The sequence below is a fragment of the Rhipicephalus microplus genome, chromosome 3 (genome assembly GCF_043290135.1).
Source record: "Rhipicephalus microplus isolate Deutch F79 chromosome 3, USDA_Rmic, whole genome shotgun sequence".
NCBI classification, from domain to species: domain Eukaryota; kingdom Metazoa; phylum Arthropoda; class Arachnida; order Ixodida; family Ixodidae; genus Rhipicephalus; species Rhipicephalus microplus.
The window spans coordinates 51,237,253-51,259,491 of NC_134702.1; the positions used below are offsets into that span (position 1 = coordinate 51,237,253).

Below are 22,239 nucleotides of genomic sequence, written 5' to 3' on the forward strand. Positions count from 1 at the left end.
CGCAACAACATTTGTTCAGGGAACAGTTGTTCTCACTGCCTGATGTTCTAACTGCTTGCTCTAACATGGTTGTTCTAGCTGCTTGATGAGACTGACTGCAGAAAGAAATAAACAAGAACCTATCGCAGAGGCCGACAACCGATCACTTCAGACACAACGACATCTTCGCTGTGGTGCCTAGACCAACAGACGTCATTGAAGCCCCAGAATATCAGTTGTCGCTGATAAAACAAGCGCTGCGTTCTGTGATATCGTTATTGCGCCGCAATGTTGCAATTAGGTGACACCTTTAGCACAGCGATTGCGTATACGCACTCCGCTCGTCTTATCAGCGAGCCAGTATCGCGCGCAACGTCGCGACGCCAGCTGTGGACAGCCGAGGCATAATTTATTGTTGCGCCATGAAGTCCTTGACGAAGCTGAGGAAAGCAGCGGGTTTGTCCCGGTGCACCCAGTGGCCCGCCCCTTCGACGCTCACGATGCGGGCCTTGGGAAACAAGCGCCGGATCGCCCCATGCTCGGCACTCCTGAAATAACAAATATATATTTAGGATGACCGCCAGTTGGACATGTCCTTCCTCAGTCTTCGTACAGCGCTTGTTTCATCGTGAACAAATGTATGTTTCCGTCAATGGCCTAAGTAATGCGTTATCTATCTATCTATCTATCTATCTATCTATCTATCTATCTATCTATCTATCTATCTATCTATCTATCTATCTATCTATCTATCTATCTATCTATCTATCTATCTATCTATCTATCTATCTATCTATCTATCTATCTATCTATCTATCTATCTATCTATCTATCTATCTATCTATCTATCTATCTATCTATCTATCTATCTATCTATCTATCTATCTATCTATCTGTCTGTCTGTCTGTCTGTCTGTCTGTCTGTCTGTCTGTCTGTCTGTCTGTCTGTCTGTCTGTCTGTCTGTCTGTCTGTCTGTCTGTCTGTCTGTGCGTCCATCCATCCATTCATCCATCTGTCTAATTTCCACGAGAAAAAGCAATAGAGAGAGTTTTTCGCATTGTATAACCTCGATACAATTACGACGCTCACCTTGTAATTGGTGTTTCGCACTGATAATCAAACCTGGGCTTGTATAATGGGTCTTAAAACTAATATCAGTGTTGTGTTTCACGCTGCTACGAGTGGGCTGGGAATCTAGCCTTTATTTTCGAGCTCTGAAGAGCAACACCTTATCCGCTAAGCTACTACGGCAGGCGTTGAGAGAGAGAAGAGACTGACCGATTAATTAATTAAATGAACCGGGATTACTAATAGATTATTTTATTGATTAACACGTTGATTGAGCTTCAAGCTCAAGTATGTAAGCGGGAAACCGCACTGAATGCGCCTTGATTTCCGATGTACGATAGGAGGTGTGTGCTGGATTGTTTATCACTGCAGAGAGTCTACATACAAATCCTATGTAGGACACAGCCGACCACGTATGTACGTTAGCACACGAGATTTTTCGGGCCAGGGGGCTGCAGCTGAAGCCCTCTTGAATCGGACATGCGGACGTAACCCTCAGAAATAAAGTATTACTATTATTAGTAGTCACTATTATAATTGCTTCTCGCTTTCATTTTGTGCGCTCTGTTTTTTTGATATACACTCTAAGTAATTCGTAAAATTAACTGCCGACACGAAAAAGAAAGGCAGAAAGATTGTCTTTAGTGTCCATGGTGACATGTCTATCCATCTCGCAGATCAACCATTAGTGAGACTGCTCGAACTCGCTATGCTCCTATTACTGCTGCACTACTGCTATTAACACCGTACTATCATATTGTACAGCTGTTGGGGTACTACTACTACTACTACTACTACTACTACTACTACTACTACTACTACTACTACTACTGGGACTATTATATTTATTACTTCTTTCTTTCTTTCTTTCTTTCTATCCATATTTCTTTTTTCTTTCTTTCTTTCTCAAGTGACAAGGTGCACAAGCAAAGCATAGCGGTCAGAAGCATTCATTATTGGCAAGCAGCCAGAAATACATGTACGCCTGGATCGAGGTAATATTTGCGCCTTCTTTCTTGAAATACATTTTACCAGAAAGCTACAGCACGTGGGCCACATGAATAACTAACCAGCTATACATCTTATCCGCTGGTCAATGACTCTGGAGCGAAAACCTTGAAAAGAACCGATCCACGTTCAGCATAACGTAACGTAAGTAGCAGTCAACGCACGTATGTTACTGCAATCGGTGTTTTTATAAAGCGTCCTGCTGTGGCCGTTCAGTCTGCTGCATATTTGAAATCACGGCTGGCGACGTGGTTATTACTGCAACGTGCCCGACTGCGGAGACCGTTCCGGGTGGCATGCATACGAAGTGCTGCTAATAAAAAAGAGTTTGGAAGTAAGTAATAATAAGAAAAAAGCTTGCCAGAAGAGAAATAGGTGTAGATATAAACTAAAAACACGTAATGCAGATGTTTTCCTTAATTAACAACTGCAACTGCCATATTTTTATTTTTATATTTGGCAGAATATGAGAAGGTCACACTGGCCCAGCCGCTCGTCTAACAACAACAAAAGCACATTTACGACACTCCAAACCATCTGCTGTTTTGGAGGGTTGAATCGGGACTAATGCGTTACGTGCAGTTCTACCTATAGCCGTGCAAATTCCACAAGGTGTTTCTCACACCTCTCAATGTAAACAGGCTTCGTCGGTATATTTTTTCCCAATGTTTTGCGCTTACTTTGCTAAGGACCAGTGCATTTACACGAAGGTGAAAGCCAGTCGTACTTGTGAAGACGTATAGCAGTATAGAAAAAGCCCCTAACCTAAATGAAGGAGTCACGGCTACCATCTGTGATGTGAAAGCCCGCTAAACTCACGTCTGTACGCCCAGTCTGATGCATACAATAAGACATACAATTGGATCGGTAACGGCACTAATTAGACCCTGGGGCTTTACGTACCGAAAGCACTATCTAATTAATAATGGGCGACACGTTAAAGCTGGGAACTCCGTGCCATACTTCAACAAGCTGGAGTTGGTCAATGCGCACCCTATAGTTGTAAACTACACACAAGTGCGTGAGTGCGTGTGCGTGTCACGCGTGTGTGCGCGTGTGTGTTTGTCAGAGCTAAAAACCAATTTTCGAAAAATACCCTATACTTAAAAGTCAATATTACCTTACTTGACCCACAACGCTAAATCTTAGTGCCTCAAAGTTTACCCTACACGCCTGAAATAACACTGGTTAGTAGCAGTAACGTATAGAATTCACACATGCAGGTGTGGTGACGCTAGCGCTTCAAAATTAGCTTCGAACAGAGACATATTAACATGAAAGACGGTGTAGGAGGCAAGAGAGAGTATTTGTATGAAAAAAACGTTGAGTCACATTTGAAAAAAAAAAAAAAAAGCTGCTAGACTCGTCAGTCATCATACGGCTGGCAGTGTGAGCGATATGGCAACGAAGCGCATTATGTGAAAAGTCAAACAAGTGGAAAAGAATTATTATGTATAGAAAACTGGCTCCAAGCATGACTACCGAAAGGGTAAAAACGAAATAAGCGAGGGTTTATTTTGCAATAATTCAAGGGGAAGCGATTCGCCGTATGAAGTGAGGTGGGCCTATCTTCAAACGCGTAGTTATAAAAACAGATTTAGTGAAGAAGAAAAACGTACATACTGTGTGGAGGAGGAGGAGGAAGCAACAAAAAGGGAGAAGGCAGGGAGGTTAACCAGAAAGACATCCGGTTGGCTACCCTACACTGGGGGATAAAGGAAGGGGGCAAGAAAGACGAGAAAGAAGGAAGAGAGGGAAAAAAGGGGGTGGGAGAGAGACTGACAGTAATTTCACTGCAGCGTGTAGAACTCTATCGCATGTCAGAGGCGTTCACACAAGCCTGTCTTTCTCAGGAAACGCAGCAGGGCTTTCACTGCCTTGTGGGCTGTCGAGGCATGTGTACGTTGCTGTAATAGCACCTGCACAGAAAGAGGCCGATCATCCAGTCGCCGCATTGCGTTGGCAAGTACTTGTCTCTCTGAGGCAAATCGAGGACAATGACACAGCAGGTGTTCGATATTTTCGTCGGTGCCGCAAACATCGCACGCCGCACTGTCAGTAATTCTGATTAACGTGGTATAAGCTTTCGTGAAAGCAACTCCCAGCCAAAGGCGATAGAGAAGCGAAGCTTCACGTCGATGTAGGCCGGGTGGAGGCCGGAGTTGCAGTGAAAGGTCGAGCTCGTGCAGTCTTGTACGTTGTATGCTTGGTGTGTTCCACTCAGTCAGTGTGAGACTGCGGGCCAGTTGACGAATCTGCCTCGCCGCATCCGCTCTTGAAAGCGGTATCGGAACGCTGTTCGCTTCTTTATGTGACGTGCGAGCAGCATATCTGCAGAATCATTGCCGCCGATACCACTATGCCCAGGTAACCACTGAAAGACGATGTCATGGCCTTTTTGTATTAACAGGTAGTGAAGTTTCACGGTTTGGTAGGTCAACTGGTCGTGCCATCCGCGTCGGAGAACTGATATCAGGCACTGTAACGCTGGTTTTGAGTCAGAAAACACAGCCCATTTACCTGGTCTTTCTTCTGAATTGATGTGTTCCAGTGCATTGCGCAGAGCCTCGAGTTCTGCCGTCATTGAACTTGTCACATGTGAAGTCTTAAAACACCGAGTTATCCCTTGTGATTGTACAACCACTGCTCCACCTGAACTAGACGGCGTAGTAGAGCCATCCGTGTAAATGTGCACGTGGTTACTGTAGTTTTCTTCCAGTAGGAATAGACTCAGTTGTTTCAAGGCATGTGTCGGTAAGTCCGATTTTCTCCTCATTCCTGGAATCATTAAGTGAACTCGCGGCCGGCTCAAGCGCCAAGGAGGAAGCAGTGGCTTTGATGCAGGTGCGTATGTCTCAGCAAACGATGAACGATGCTTGGAGACAATAGTGCCGTATGTCGTGCGGGGCCTTTCAGCAGCTAGGCTCGCCAGGTGGTGAGAAGGGGTCCTGGCATATTGCCTGAGGTGCATGCGCATTGTCTCGGTAATAATATGCGTATTTATCGAGTGATCTTCAGCGATGGCAATGGTTTCAGCCGTTGAAGCACTGCGGGGTATTCCAAGGCATATCTTAAGTGCTTGGGCTTGAATGCTCTGAATTGCGCGCAGGTTGGTCTTGCCGGTGTTAGACATTGCAGGTAAGCTGTACCGTAAGAATCCGATAAACAGCACTCTGTACAGTTGTAGCATGGATGGTATGGGCACTCCCCAATTTTTTCCTGCAAGGAATTTGAGCATGTGGCATGTTGCGATCAGCCGCTTCTTCACATAGTTCACGTGTGGAGTCCACGACAGGTTTCTATCTATTATGACTCCCAAGAACCTGTGGCTTCTGCTGAACGATATGTATTCTTCATTAATCGATATACTGTAAGCAGACATTGGTTTCCGCGTGAACGCTACCACTGCACATTTTCCGCAGGACACCTCGAGGCCTTGTTTACGAAGATAGCATGACGTCGTTGTAGCAGCCTTCTGAAGGCGGGCGCGAAGCTGAGGCCTTGTCACACCTGATGTCCAAATGCAGATGTCATCAGCATAGACAGAAAGTTCTACCGTGCTAGGTAGCTGCTCGACTAGACCAATGAGAGTTAGGTTGAAAAGGGTAGGGCTTAGCACAGATGACAGCGAATGGCCCAACACCTGATTATTACAGCAGCCGAGGAGTTCCTCAGGGAGGAGTGCTAAGCCCTACATACTGTGTGGATTCTAAAGAAACAACGGAGCTTGTTCACATTGAATGGCAAAATATCCACTCGGGTTAATATTTCGCCATTAATCTACACGAAACCTTGACTTTTAGAGAAGATTCGAATGGTACACAAGTCGACAATAGAAATCAGTACAAGATGACTAGAGAATTGGCAGCAGAAAAGTTCGCAGGAAGCAAATAAGGAATCAAGGAAACTAAGCTGGAACTATCAAAGGCGCGGAAAGTTGTGCTGCGAACTTACAAGAGGTGTTCGAGCTATAGTAGCGATGGTTAGTAGCATCCATCTATACACTGCGATCAAAAAAGCTCGCATGCAGTCACACTGAGCTAGCTGAAAAGCGAAAGTTATCTTCTTTCTTTGTTTCAGTCGATCGTACCGATCCGCCCGGCCTCGAAATATTTCGGCCCCTTCAGCGACGTTTTGCCCAGCCTCCGGGATCAGCCCTCCAAGCGGCGGTGTTGTGTGATGACGTCATCGTTTCACGCCGTATTGTGCGAAGTCACAGTGACGTCACTGTGATTTCACGATGACGTCACAAATTTCGAAAACTTGTGACATCGCCATGACGCCATGAGGTTGCGAAACACATTTTTTGCGTCACTCGCGTTGGCGCCAACGGTAAGTTTTTCGGGTTTGACGAGTATTTTTTTTTTCAATGATTGCAACCTACTGCTGTCGCAAAATTTAAAAGACCCTTCATGCAACGAATTAGTGGGACGCGGAGAGCGAAAAAAAAAACAAAAACCATCCATCGCAAAAAAGATCAATACCATCGTTGCAGGCATAGAGTTTCTCATAAGTACCACCGTCTATGTGAATTTCTTGTGGGGCCGATGTCGGAGCGCTGGGAATGACGGTATATGTGTCTGCGAGGCTTGTGTTGACTGGTGTTGAGTGGGGCTTCGGCTCAAAAGCGAATACGACTGCCTAAATAAAGCTTCTCTGAAACAAGTCGTTTATAAGCGGATCTCATTCAGGCGTATTATATTCTAAAATAAAACTCCACTCAACTTGACGGCACAACCAAACGGCGAAGGAAAGAAACAGCCGGCATAAACGTGGCGAAAAGAATGCCCGCTTTGTCGTCTGCCTGCCAAGTTTAGCGGCCGTTGGCTAGTTTTTACGCTTCGTAAAATTGTATATCATAGTAGAAGGCTCTAGTGTTGAATACAACACGTTTCTGTGCAATGACAAAAATAAACAGCATATTACGTGCTTTTTAGTAAGAAATCAATCACTTTAATGTGAAGCCAAACAAGCCTTCGAAGTATACAAATGCGAGTCAAGTTCGAAGCTTACGTATGCCGTCCTTTCCTTGCATCCAGCAGCTCACTAGCGCCAATTTTTTTTCCAAGTATGATTGTGAGAAACTCTATGGTTGCAGTGATACGTGGCGTATTACCTTTCGTCTCTGCTCTCTGCTGGTTACATATGAATTGAAGCAGTTCCATTTTTACATACAAAGAAATGTTCAGTTTGCCGATATATTTATGAATGGTCGTCATCGAAGATGTCGCGTCGATCGTCTACATTTGGAGTGCGCAGCCCTTTAGGGGTTAGGACTGTCGTATGCTTGACATAACGCAGGCAAGACCACGTATCAGAGCTACGACACGGGCCGTATTAAAAAAAAGAAGCGAGAGAGAAATAAAAAAATGAAGGAAAGAAATAAAATGGGAAAGAAATATAGACGTAGAGACAAAGCCAGTAAAGTAGTAAACAAACAAAACTAGGAAAGGGAAAAGGTAATAGCGAGAGGAAAAACTACAGAGAAAACAGAAGATAAACAAAGAATGCTACCCAGTTCCACAATTTCACCGAGCTTAGCTGCCTCGATTTTTCACTGACGACGACGAGCGATAAGCTGGAAGTTAATCTATGTCTGATAAGAAAATCATATAGCCAACCTACCACTCCACGTCCCTGAAAAAAAAAATACGAAGAAACCCTAGAATACGGCTGGTAACAGTGGTGTGTGTGTGTATGTGTTTGTGTGTGCATATGCTTGTGTGCTTGTGCGTATGTATACGTGTCCTCAGAAGGTCAGCTGAGTCAACACGCCTCTTGTTGGCAACGTTCGACCAGACGCTTGACTCCATCCAATAACAGCGATTCATGACACTTAACCCGAAACTTTCCGACATCAGGGAAGTTAAAGAATGGCGGAAAAGACGATGCCAGTATTTTTCTTGGAACTTTACACTATGACATAGCGCTATTCCGAAACTATAGAGGTCGCACAAGTCTGCGGGCGTTGTCACGAAATTCGAAAAGAAATGCATAATGTCTTACGGGACGTAAGGAGACAACCCTCCGCAGATGAACAACGCGTCGACATCGGACGACGTAAGGCCCTTGAGGTCCTCCGCGCGCACCAGCGTCCCGATGCTTCGCCTGACGACCTCCACGTTCATTTTCCAGTCGTAGCGGTCCCCGTTCCGCCACAGGTTGGCCAGCAAGAGCGAGCGCATGGAGGGGTTCTGCCATGAAAATTGCGGTGTTATTAGGTGGTTAGTTTGTTAGTCATAGTTAGTTAATGAGTTAGCTTAGCTAGTTGTTTGTTAGGGTGTCTTAAAATGGAATAAAGTTCTGTTGCAGCAGCCGAGATTGAAGAAGAAGCGTTATATAAACAGGATATATTGCGTCTTTATTGAAGCAAAGATAGTACAAGACGACAAGGACAAAACAGCGCTGTTGTCGTGCCTCTTTCATCCTGTGTCTTGCCTGAATTTTCGCGCAGTTTTTCTCCTCTTATGAGGACAAACAACTAGACGAAAACATAGCAATAACGTTTCTTTGTACGTGTGCACGTGCGTGCGTGCCTGCTTAGCCGTCACTGTGGCGAAGTTTTTTACATATATGCTCAGCTACTGGTCCGACGATCAACAACCTTGCTGAGTTGCTTGGCAAAGTAGATATGTTTAAATAGTTTTTTTTCTGGAGAATTGCAAGGATACACGATTGGATGTTTGCCTCAAACGAGGAAGAGGTGAAACACGTCGTTTTGTCTAACCTCGGTGGCGTGACGTACTGTATAGTGACTTTCGTTCGTCGCCGATATGCTGTCCATGAGAAGCGTAGCCGGGAGCGTTCCCATGACCTGAAACCTCAGCGCCTTTCTCTCGGGAGGAGCGTCCAGCGGCGGGACGCAACAAACATATAATAATGTGGCAACTTCCACGGTCCGTGAGCCAACGTCTCTTTCCTCCATGATGGCTTGATTAGGAAGATGGCGTGGCCGACCAACCTCGCTAGTCGTGATTAAGGGAAAGACGGCAGGTAAGCACTCATCCACCTATTTGTTCCTTGAAGGACCTCAATTCCCACCTCATCAGTGAAACTGACCGGTGGAACAATGCGTCAGCAAGTGCAATGACTATTCGGCGGCCGTGTGTTATTGGCTGATGCCATGGTGCGTAGTGTCATGCGTGTGTGATTTCTGTTTTCTATCAAAAATAAAATAAAAGGAGCCCTGCAGGGCCTAAAATGACTCTCCAAAGTGCAGAACGTCGCTATGAACCATGCTTTAACGGTCCATCTACCACGCTCGTGGTTTGCGGAACTCTAACCTCTTATACATGCTTTGAATAACTGTAAATAGTGCCAGTAAGCCTGTTCGCTTTTCGTCCCCCCCCCCCCTGTAAGCATCGTTTCTTCCACCCGGAGTTGCTCAACGATACCACAGGAGTACGGGTCTGACGTAACCCTGACGTCTAGGAAACCCACGTCAGGGGGGACGCGTTAATTGATTGATTGATATGTAGAATTTAACGTCCGAAAATCACCATATGATTATGAGAGATGCCGTAGTGGGGGGCTCCGGAAATTTCGACCACCTGGGGTTCTTTAACGTGCACCCAAATCTGAGCACACGGGCCTACGACGTTTCCGCCTCCACCGGAAATGCAGCCGCCGCAGCCGGGATTCAATCCCGCGACCTGCGGGTCAGCAGCCGAGTACCTTAGCCACTAGACCACCGCAGTGGAGCAGCGGGGCGCGTCGGGTCTTCGTGTTCTCCGACATAATAAAATTTTGTCACCTGAGTCGCGCAAATGCGCGAAATGTATTGCGTCTTCCTCTTAACAACTCGGCCAAGTTAAGACAAGTGCAATGTCTTACCTTGGCGTCAATGCCTACTCAAGCATATTTGTGGGACGAATGTCTCGAGTATCACTTTTGCCGCGCGATTATAGTGTCCGATTTCGCATGATAGTCATTATTGACAGCATACATCATGCTAAAATGCCCTATGCGAACGTGCATACTGTTTTGAGTGTTGTGTGTGTGCTCGGCGTTTTGTTCTGTTCTGACTCGAGCAGTTGACGTATATAGCATCTTGGGTAATCCATTTTTTTGTGTGTTCTCTGTATCAAAAAAAAAAAAGAGATTACTAACGCTTCAATAAATAAACAAGTGTGGATATTACTGAGCAAACTGAAATGTATAAAACAAAATGACGTAATTGTTCACATAGCACTAGAACATTCAGAAGTGTGTTTTTGTGCTCTACGTAGTGACCCATACACAATGTTTTTGGCTAATGGAAGGTGTTGCGTGTAAAGTGCCTTGGGTGAAATATTTTTTGTAGAGCGCTCTTACCTACTAGCAAGTCTTCAATGCGTGTGTACCTGTGCGTGCAATAATACTAATGCGGACTGTGAGAGAATCAAATATTGACCCTGTCATTTATTCCTTTGCGTGAATGCAGCAATCGCTTTTCCCACTGTAATTTCCCTGAGCCACCGATAGCCGCCGACTGCAGATCTTTTGTCTATTGTGCGCCGTGTGCCATGATACGCGATTGACATGCAATAAAATGGTGCACATTAGGAGGAATCGGAATGAATAGGCAGAGCCTGGGTTGTATTACCCTGTATACATTTGTCCTGCCTGACACGCTGAATGGCTGCTTTCGTAATCAAGGCTATGGTCCTGACAGGCCAGCATGTGCGGGGGCGCTCTATATAAGTTACAACACGCTAGATATGGTTAGAGTGACCTCAAGCCTGGACAATACACGGACAAGCGTTATATTGGTTCGGAAAGTAACGCTAATTGTTACAGCTTAGTTCATTCATTTTTTTTTCTATGTATAGGTCCCGCTTTGCAGTGTTGGCGCCATTTTGAGTAGAGACAGCGCTCTGAAACTCATATTGAGCGAGACTGAACGAAGATGACGATTACTAAAGGGATCGGCAATATAAGCATCAGTTGATAGCATACGCCAATACATACGCAATATAGTATTCCTTTCAGAGGTTACAGCTTCCAATACGAAGAAACGATTACGAAACATGCGCATTTCACGCCATAACACATGGAAGATATACAACACTCGCGTCTGTTGTTCCATGTGCCTTACTTCTGCGCAGTTGTCTGTGTCCTCTCTTTACTGGTACTCTCGATGCTTTTATTCGAATAATGCCGTAATAACCCGCGCAGACATCCACTTCCACTGCCTTGATTCGTCCCTGTCTGTGGAAGCGCGACTGAACCAGTATTGAATCCAAGTTGACCCAGCCCGAGAAGTATAATCGCCATCGTTGTTGTCGTCGTCGATGACGTCGTCCTGTATAATGGCCACTGAAAGACGAAGGCCTCTCCCTACAATCGCCAACACACACGGTGTGTCCTGCGGAGCTGGTTCCATTTTACGCCTGAAAATTTTCTGTTTCATTCGCTCCGCCTAACACTTTCCTGTCACAAGAAAATTTGACGATGCAAACCACCGAAGAATAGGTGATAGAAAAGAGTGTTATCGTACGCGCTGCCCATACCTCAGTGCCAATTTATTTATTTATTTATTTATTTATTTATTAATTTATTTATTTATTATTTATTGGTACGTTCAGGGCTTACATAGAGCATTGTAGAAGGTAGGGGATAAAGTAAATGAGTACAATAGAAAAATAAATATACAAAGAGAAGTGTAGAAAAACATATTAAATAGAAAAGAAAAAATAGAGCACTCAAGCTAATATACTACAAAATAGAGCAAAAAAGGTGGGCTTGTGCATCAGCTAGCGAAAACTAAAGGCAAAAGGGCTTGAGGTCCGTGTGCTTAGATTTAAGTGCACGTTAAAAAATCCCAGGTGGTCGAAATTTTCCGAGCCCTCCACTACGGCGTCTCTCATAAGCATATGGTGGTTTCGTAATGTTAAACCCCACATTAATGTCAGCTAGCAAAAATAGGACGCAAAATACAAAAAGAAAAATATTGGTAGCAATAACAGTGCATGACAGTGTATACTAAAATCAAAGAATCAACTTGTGTATTTTCGTGCGTAAATATAGATGCAAAAAAGTAAACATACAAATAATGATCTGTCCTTGTCTTGCGTGACCTCCTCATGTCTACTTCCTTATCGATATCAACTAAGCTATCAGCTAACCTTGATTATAACATTGTTACGGGGAATAAAGTATACACTTTTTCCCAGTATAAAGTATATACTGGGATCGTACCTTTCGTAGAGAGGTACGATCCCAGTACCTCTCTACGTCGAGAGGTACTGGGATCGATACCCCGCACCTCTACCAATGATGTTACGGGGAATAAAGTATACACTGGTGAGCAAATACGCACTGGCGAATATACTGCGAGCTAATGCGTACGACGCTGCTGCAGTGCGGGCACGTTCCCGTTCAGCACATCGTCGTCGTCATCCTCAGGCATCTACTTAGCCCGTGACAATATAATCAACATAGCTGTTTTTCTAACTCTTAGAGTTACACTTATCATTTAACACACCATAAGTCAGAAATGGCAAAATGTGGTCATTCCTACCTAAGTATTTTCGCGGCTTCAAATCCCGGCTGCGGCGGCTGCATTTCCGATGGAGGCGGAAATGTCGAAGGCCCGTGTGCTCAGATTTGGGTGCACGTTAAAGAACTCTAGGTGGTCGAATTTCCGGAGCCCTCCACTACGGCGTCTCTCATAATTATACGGTGGTTTTGGGACGTTAAACCTCACAAATCAATAAATCCTTCCTAAGTATTCCTAAGTTTACCACTATCTTTTAAGAAAAAAACAAACGTACGTAATGGCTGCACCTTACCGGCACTGCTGGTAAGACGCAGCTGTCACGTATGTGTATAAGATGCACCTGTGAGACTTATCTATGGGTCAGAAACACAGGTAGCTTCGAAAAGGGCTCAACTTAATTTGAGGATCACGTAGCGAACCATGCACATAAAGAGAAGGTATAAATGTAAACTTAAACAGAATCATGAGAATGTACGCGAGCAAAAAAAAAAACATCTGGTGGTAAAGGCATCTTAGTCGAAATCAAGAAGAAATGAGCATGGGCAAGAATGTAGCGCGAAAGCAAGGTAACCACTGGTCATTAACATTAATAGAAGATATTGCAATAGAAGGCGAACGCGTGAGGGGGGGACAAAAAGTTAGGTTGGCAGATTAGGGTAAGTTTGTGGGTGTAGCGTGGCCGCAAAAAGCACAGGACAGGGTGTATTGATGAAACATGTGAGAGAACTTTCAGTATAGGCATCGTCAGGATGGTGATGATTACGTTCTGCATGCATGGTAACCAGCGGATCATAATGAACGTCCCAGTTATACGCAAAAGCGTTGTTTTATATACTGAGCCCAAACCTCAAGAGTCGGTCGGCCAGCGAGAATGCGGTCGGCCTCTCGATAGGCCTCGTCGAAGCTTAAGTCCGGAGAGAGTCTCGGCAGGACGGCGTCCATGGCGTCAAGCTGCTGCGGCAGGAAGTAGTCGCCCACGATGGCGGGCACCGAGGACGGGCCCACGTCCACCACCACTATGCGCTCGACCAGGGAGGGCTGCGATGTGTAAGTAAAAGATCACCACATACCAGTACAATAATCCAATTTAGAAGGGACAACTGGGTGAGTTGGTGTGCTTCCATCTTGAACGAGGTGTCTCTCACAATCATATAGTTGTTTAGGGACGTTAAACCCCACATATCAATCAATCCATCTTAAACGAATATTAGAGCGACAGAAACGGGGAGGGGAAAGAGAAGACAAACTACAGCACTGACTAGCAACTAACATTCATTCCTAAAAGAAGCGGAATAAATAACATCTGGAAAAGCAAAGCAAAGAAAAAAAAGAACCATTGCGCAAGCTCAGTGTGACAAAACTCAACAAAAGGCTATGTGGCTGAATAGACGTAAATTTTATCTGTGAGATATTAAACTTCTGCACTTGACAGTGCTATAGGGAAGGCTGGCTGATACAATTATCGCCTTCCAGTGACATATAAGACGCTTGCATGATTTCTCGGGACCGTTGCTCTTTGTGGCAATGCAAGATTTTCGTTTTATCTAAACAAAGATTACAACCACTTATTTGACGATGAATAATCAAATGAGAATCTGTGCCATTTTTGACATTACGTGCATGCTCCTGGATTCTTACATTGACGCGCCGACTAGTTTGCCCAATGTTAAACTAGTTGAAAGAGCACGCAATCTTGTATTCTGCATTTGGTCGACACTTGAGGAATTTATTCATGTGTCTTATCATGCAGTTTTCTTTGTGTCACATAACTTTCACCGTTAAATTTTCTGTGCACAGCTAGTCAGAATATAGTCACCCCACAATTAGAAATAATTGAGCCATGATTGAATTTAGCTATGTGCTTAAGTTGGCGCATGAGATTAAAAATATGGGTAGTAGATACCTAGCTGATGTTGTTTTCAGCGTCGGCCACAAGTTACGGCAAGTATAGATGTCCAGCTGCTCAAAGGAAATTAAACGGTGAAAATTACGACGGCGAAATGCCTTCAACTGGCCAAGTCCGGTCACATGGCGTAGTAGACGGATCCAATGAGCATTTAGGAAAAAAAAAGTCGCTGGTCGATTAGTCACGGCACTTTACGTAAGCCTTGCAGGCACTCTTTCGAAAAGGCCTTAGGTTCCGCTACGGACCACATTGAGGAAACCATTACCCGCAACGATATCCATGCTTTGTTCTGGAAGTTCTTTCGTTTCTTGGAAATCCTTGCTTGTACGGTCGACTAAGCACCCGACAAAGTGTCAACGTACACATACTGGAGGTGACATGTTAACGAGGTGACTCTGTGGTCGCAGGAGCGCAGCTACACATAATAACACAAGCACGAGCATACATAAAGTACAGTTGAACAGCTGATCCCTCTCCCTCTTGAAAAATATTCCTGGCTACGCCTCCGCGCGGAAGCGATACACAGCAGCTCTTGAACATCACAGGTCATGCGCGCATATCACTGACCGTTTTGAGCGCTAGGCGCATGACCGTCCGGCCGCCCATGCTGTGACCAATGAAGGCGGCTCTCGGCAACCCACGGTCGCGCATGAAAAGCTCCACATCAGCGGCCATAAGCGCGTAGTCCATGTCTGGTGCGTGGGGGCTGTCGCCGTGGTTGCGCGCGTCCACAGCGTACACCTGGGAACGCCATTGCCGTTTTATATTATCAGATTCCAGCTCTTCGTCAGTTACCCTTACAAACGAACGCACCGGGATGATTATACGTTCGTGCACAGTTACACCGCAATATGCACACATACCAACCTTGCAAATGCTTACTTCAACTGATTATACATTCATGCACAGTTACACCGCAATATGCACGCATACCAACCTTGAAACTCCTTACTTCAATTGATTATACATTCATGCACAGTTACACCGCAATATGCACGCATACCAACCTTGAAACTCCTTACTTCAATTGAATATACATTCATGCACAGTTACGCCACAATATGCACACATACCAACCTTGCAACTCCTTACTTCTATTGAATATACATTCATGCACAGTTACACCGCAATATGCACACATACCAACCTTGAAACTCTTTACTTCAATTGATTATACATTTATGCACAGTTACACCGCAATATGCACGCATACCAACCTTGAAACTCCTTACTTCAATTGATTATACATTCATGCACAGTTACACCACAATATGCACACATAGCAACCTTGCAACTCCTTACTTCAATTGAATATACATTCATGCACAGTTACACCGCAATATGCACACATACCAACCTTGAAACTCTTTACTTCAATTGATTATACATTTATGCACAGTTACACCACAATATGCACACATACCAACCATGCAACTCCTTACTTCAATTGAGAATACGGACGTATGATGAACGCGCGTATATCGCGACACCGACCTGTTTAGCAGTTGCAACTTGAGAGTGCTGTTCTGGGGCCGACTTCCAAGTCACCCATCCATTGGTTCAAAGCTTAGGCTCAGCAATAAGCACGCTCTTTTATCAGCGAATAATACAATGGAGATCTTTTATATGCAAGCCAGCTACGGGGCCATACGTTTGTGAGTGATTTATTTGTCATTGTGTCGTCCACTAAGGCAATGATTGAATCATAAGAATTGGGATTTGCGCAACAAATTCACGAGGACTATAAACAAAAATATACATAATCTGAAAATACGCACGTAACTGTGCACTAACACATTATGACCATCGCATTTAAGAAAGCAAATATACTTATATATCTTGGACTATGATCCATTTGTGTTCCATAAATGTTTGACTCTTCATCGTTGCGTTTAAACCTAAAGGAAAGAGGCTAGAGTTCGTGCAAAGTGGTTAGCCAGCTGGCGAAATCGTACTGGAGATGTAGTGCGGGAATTAAAAATAATGTTGATTGACGAAGCGTGCAAGCGTGTACGCTGAACTTAGCGGGCGCTGTCAATGCAGGCCATAAAGGCCTGTATATACCTCGGGAATCTCGGCAGCGCAAATGAACTTGTATGCGCCATGCAGAGTCCTATAATTAGGTGACGTTTAATGTAACGTCACTTTATGCCACAAGCACCATGACAACCTTGTATTGTCGCACAAACAAAACGAAACAAACTGTTTCTCTTCCCGCGTGTAGTTTTTTTTTTATGGGACCAACGTCCCAGGACCTTTCATTCTGAGAGTTTGTTCATAGCGCAGTGAACATCAGCTGCATCGTGACACGTGGGCAGGCACAGCTAATCTGCATGGGCTTGTCGTCAGAAGCACAGACACTGCACGTGGGGCTGTCGGTCACTGAAGTAGGGATATGCATGTCAGTTTGGGAAAGCCACGCCGATTCAAGAGCGATGCATCATGGTCAGTTCACGTCGTGTTATCCGAGACGGTATAGATGCATGCTACTACGAACGACTACGATACGTGGCAAACACGTTCGAGGTTCACAGAGGAAAACTTACTCGCTGAAGCGCAATCATTCATATTTAAGACGCGTAAAATTGACTGCGATTTCCGAAGGCTTTCCTGTAAGAGACCCGATATTTAATATTTATTTATTTATTTGTTTATTTATTTCCACTGGGATATATTTTCAAAGGTCCTAGAGCAGTGGGTACTGATTAAAAATGTAGAATATTGAATAAATAATAATGTCACGGTGACACAGAAAAAAACAATGATATCTCGAAGGGGGAAAAAGAAAAGTATAAGTATAATCACAAGCAAAGAAAGTTCTGTAACATGATATACAAAACAATGAATAAGGAGGGTTAACTGACTGTATACTTTTCGAAAGCGATAGTGTACAGTTATAGCGAGAGAAATAAACAACATTAAAAGCGTGCACGAAGGGTGGGAATAACAATAACCATACCGAGGTATTTTGTACTGGAAATTTAAATAGGGTGCGAAGAATATTCTGCGGTCACTATATAGATTACAGGTCAGTAGAAGTGGGCGAAAACATAAAGAGTGTCGAATGAATGTCGCAAACGTAGTAAAAGTTCTGAACTCTCCATTACTGACGGTCACTTCGCGTGGCAGTCCTTCGAAATCGTAGCAGTGATTTCGCAGCCTTTAGCAGCTGCCCAGAAAAAAAAACTAATGGGCGAAGTTAAAATACAGAACTCACATTTCGGCCCGTCTGAGTGGCGATGGTTTGCGAAATCTCGCTCCAACTACTCCTTACTCCGAGGATGGCATCCAGGAATATGACGGGGGGCGCCTTGCACGACTCGCCATCGTCCGGTTCGTAAAGCGTGTAGGCCAGCGGCACCCCTTTCGACCTGAAACAAACAAACAAAAAAGTGTGAACTTCTATCAGTGTGAACTTCTATCAGTGTGGAAGTTTTTTTCTGCAGCGCTGCATAAAACACCCGAAACGTGCATGCAACACGCACATATTTACAATTCGTTGTGTGAAATCTCGACAACGGTCTGTGGTGCACACCACAATACAGAGCCGACGATGAGTATTAAGTATATAGCTTCGGCGTATAGAAAGAACACGGATAGTTTAGAGGAAAGCTTATATAGGGAAACGTTTAGAAAAATGCAGAGAAAATAGCTAAAGAGAGGGCTATGGCGATACGGTCAGGGACGGGGCCAGGCATTTTTCCGGGAGAGAGGAGGAGATTCCGAGAGCCATTTTGTTTTATGCGAGCGCGTATGCTAAATCAAAATATTCACGGGGAGGAAGGTTGAGCTCCCGAAACCACCTTTGCGACTGCGGCTCTCTACACACGTGAAAAAATGGCAATGATTTCCATGACGAGGCTCGGAGAAAAAAGAAACAGAAAGTAGTCGATCTCTACGTCACAGGAACTTGCATAACACGAAAGTGAAGCTTGTCCTTACAGAAGTGGTTTAATGTTTACTGCACATTGATAACAGAGAGCTTGCGCAATGTTTCTTGATGTTTGACAGCTACAGAACCGTTTAACGTAAACGCACTCGCGCTAACGCTTAGTGATAATCCCCATTCCAAAGACTAACGTCCATTATTAGTGATTTAACTAATCCTTGCGGTCATAAAGGCTTTTGGTAGCTGTAGTATTTAATGTTGGGAGCGGAGAAAGCGGTGTGACAGCCAAACCAGCCGTCACTGAATGGATGCCAAACTTGAACTGTGGTCGCCTGCTCAAGGCATGTTGGAGTATTGGACGCCGCTGCCCGGCTAGAGAGAAAGGGAACACACTTTAGCCGGACCTGACTCTACACTGTCGGCTGGCCACGATTTTTCGCGGGTTGAGCGTGAGTGAAGAAAGCGGAGTAGTAGTTAAGCATGCAGCTATATACAGGGTGCCCCAGTTAATTTTAGCCAGAGTTTAAAAATATGCCTCAAAATATACAAAAAATTGCGTGTGTAAAATATACACACGCAATTACGATGCGACCATATGCGTGTTGCTGACGGTTGCCTGGAGCTAGGCAATTTTTTTGTGTTCTAAAATATCGTTTAGTTGGATTCGTTTAATTAACTAACTTTTGAAAAAACGCCGGTGGATTAAAGAAATTCACTGAGAAAGTTGTAGATCAATAAGCAAAATGGCCAATTAGGCAGGTTAGAAGTTTATATCTGTTAGTAATTAGTGTTTTTCTGCTACCTACAAATGCCCGCGAAATACAAAAAAATACCACGTGACAAACCCACGGGCGCGCCTACGCGCGTTATGATTCTGGTGCTCCTTAACGTTCCGCGTACGGCCCCACCGCGGTGGTCTAGTGGCTAAGGTACTCGGCTGCTGACCCGCAGGTCGCGGGTTCAATTCCCGGCTGTGGTGGCTGCATTTTCGATGGAGGCAAAAAAATGCTGTAAGCCCGTGTGCTCAGATTTGGGTGCACGTTAAAGAACCCCAAATGGTCGAAATTTCCGGAGCCCTGCACTACGGCGTCTCTCATAATCATATGGTGGTTTTGGGACGTTAAACTCCACATATCAATCAATCAATCAATCAATCAAGTGTGTGGCCGTGGCGTAGCAGGTAGCGTGCCCGGCTTCTGTTATCGCGGATCGAAAGATCGTGGACTCGATTCATATCAACGGATCTATTTTGCTTTGCTTCCTGGTAGTGCGTTCTTTCTCGCCGTCATTTGTGTGACTAAAGTACGTCACTGAAGTTTTGGTGGACACCGGCATGAAACCCTTTCATGTTAGAATAGCCGGACATTCGTAAGCACTGTACTTCTATTCTCGAAAGTTTGCCTTAATGCCAGCGTAAACTGTTACGTGAACACTTCTTGTATGTAGCTATATAAACATAGGGATATCACAGGCAACTAGTTCGTGGCTCGTTAAGCCGAAAGAAAGAAAGAAGGTCCTATAAGAACGTTTTATAAACTATTCTCTCTGTGTACTCTTGGTTGTCTCCTGAGCAGTGTGTAGCCACAAGTTCACGTTTTGTACACTGAGTGCAGGCCGCAGCTACGAAGAGGTACATGAAAGTACGATGGCGTTGACAGTTGCTTTGGATTTGTTTTCACTTAAGCTTATGCTGATTGTACGTTGAAGAGAACTGGATTTAGAAGCGAAACACCACGGAGACGTATACTGATGAGGTAAAATGTTAGTGTACATATTGAAGAGTGTATTAAAGATTCTAATAATGAACTCTGGATCTCAGAAAGTCTTTGCAAAACTTGGCCAGCTAAATGTACGTTCTGTATGTTTGCAGGCTCGACAAAACAATATACAAATATTAGAGGCTAGAAATTACAGCAAAATTATTAGAATTTCTGCAATGCAAAGGGTTAATTAACGAGTACAACTGTTGGGTGTGCAAAAACCCCTCGATTTTTCAATTTTGCATGTGCACGCACACATACAAATACACACACGATACTATGTAGCCCCCCCCCCCCTTCCACACACAGGCTCTGGAAAAAAATTCTGGCTACGTTACTGATCACAATAATGTGTATTACAGGCTATAATAAATCATGGGAATACACACAGTTGTCAATTGAGTATAACAACAATAAAGCTGGAAAGAGTTACTTAGCTCAGCTTTATCCGCAGATGCTCTTTCGCAGATTCTATACTCGGCGCAACGATGCTGCGATGAATGGTAAACCACACGCGAGCAACCTCCGTGCTAAAGACACGCGTAATCAAGATCGTGTTTCCTCTGCTAAAACAAATCTGTCACTCTCTTGTATTGTAGGGCTTTTGGTTTGGAGCGCGTTGTTGGGCCATGCATCTCACACCAGTAAATTGCTCTTCAGTGGTTTCAATATCAGTCATTATCTCTTGCCCACATCAGTATAATGAATGTCAACGTCAACAGTACCGACATCAATTGTGGTGATATCGCAACGTCGCAATATCGCGGACCTTTATATTCCACTATCATGACCAGTCCACCTCTGGAACTACGTCACACTATCATTCCGTGAGCCTACAAAGGTATGACCACCACAGCGATCAAGCAGGGCTGCGATGTCAGCACAAAAGTAATGCCAGTACCTTCGCTCTCTGCAGCATTGCAGTACGCCAATTTCTCCACAGACACTTGAGCCCTACAAAAATATCAAGTAGATATGCGTTACGCCGACGATTGCCACACTGCTTGGCACCACGATGATTCCCTTGAATTTAGCTTGTCTTTTTTATTTAACCGGGTGTGCCCTAATAAACTGGCCCTCTTCTGCAAGCTCTGCCCCCTATCATTGAGCTTTGCGCCTGCGCTCTTCAGTCGGTACACCGACGCACAACGGGTGTCAAGATGTCGTTGCGCGCACCGCATAAACCGTTGCCGGAGCATGACAGTGGCGAAAACGGGAGCTAACGAGTTCGTTTCAGCTGTTGCCGCGGTAAAAAACTTGGGGAAAATTTCTGCATAACAAAAAGCTCACTCACGAAGAAACACTTGTTTCGCGTTGCTTCGATGAAAAGCATGCCGATGATATCGGTTTTGTAGGCGCAAACATGTCCAAGCGTTCGCACCTCCGGTAATCCTCGGGCCAAGTAACTTTTCACTGTGCCCCGACGTTGTCACCCTCACTGTCTATCGCGTATTTTATCGCCCTTCAAGCCCTCCGGTGTCAAATGTCAGGTAAAAAAGCGGTCTAGTCAAGTCTGGAACCCCACGAGGTACACTCTTATCGCCAGGTTGCTCTTATATTTTTTTTTCGCAAGTCGCCGCAGTCTTTAACTCTCTGAGTATCTGGTTCCACCTCGTGGACTACGGCCGGTTGGATATGGCTTTCTGGGACAGTGCTGGGAGATGCAACGAAACCTTCACGAAAGGGATAGCATATTCAGCGTCAACCACCGTTCCTATGCAGCTTCTCTATGCAGTGTCCAAATGAAGTGTCCCAGTGGAATATATCGTATCAGCAGTGCTCTAAGACAGTGCTTATGTGCAGCGTCCATAGGTAGTGCCCATGTGAAGTGGCCCACGCACGACGAAAAGGCCGAGTTCAGTGCGGACCTTGTTGGATCCCTCTAATATTTCGTTTTACACAGTGATTTTCGTACAGTGCTTCACAATACACACGTAAAACATTCGGGCATTTTTGGACGAAACTAGATGGATAAGCTGATTTATGCGGAAAAAATTACTTTGTGCTTACATGTTAAGCGTCGATTGCAGTTACAGTCGACAACTCGTAGGAGCCGATGTCATGCCATGCACACACTTGATGTGCGTACACGATAAATAGGAAGCAGAAGTAAAGTCAATGATAGCTTAGCTCCCACGTGCCCTTCGA

General features: G+C 44.6%; 1 protein-coding gene across 2 annotated transcripts; it reads right to left on the reverse strand.

The window, feature by feature from the left end:
* Positions 1-301: 301 nt before the first annotated feature.
* Positions 302-21,542, reverse strand: LOC119174544 (sn-1-specific diacylglycerol lipase ABHD11). Of its 2 annotated transcripts, none has more exons than XM_037425497.2 (6): positions 21,386-21,542; positions 17,660-17,813; positions 15,010-15,183; positions 13,383-13,574; positions 8,063-8,250; positions 302-527 (listed from the first exon to the last, which is right to left on the reverse strand). In XM_037425497.2, exons 1-6 carry the CDS (start codon positions 21,454-21,456, stop codon positions 389-391), a joined length of 918 nt encoding a protein of 305 aa, XP_037281394.2. In that variant the 5' UTR covers positions 21,457-21,542; the 3' UTR covers positions 302-388. The 2 variants fall into 2 exon arrangements, with proteins under 2 accessions (XP_037281394.2, XP_037281411.2); XM_037425514.2 differs by lacking the exon at positions 21,386-21,542 and adding an exon at positions 17,928-18,040.
* Between the last annotated feature and the right edge of the window lie 697 nt (positions 21,543-22,239).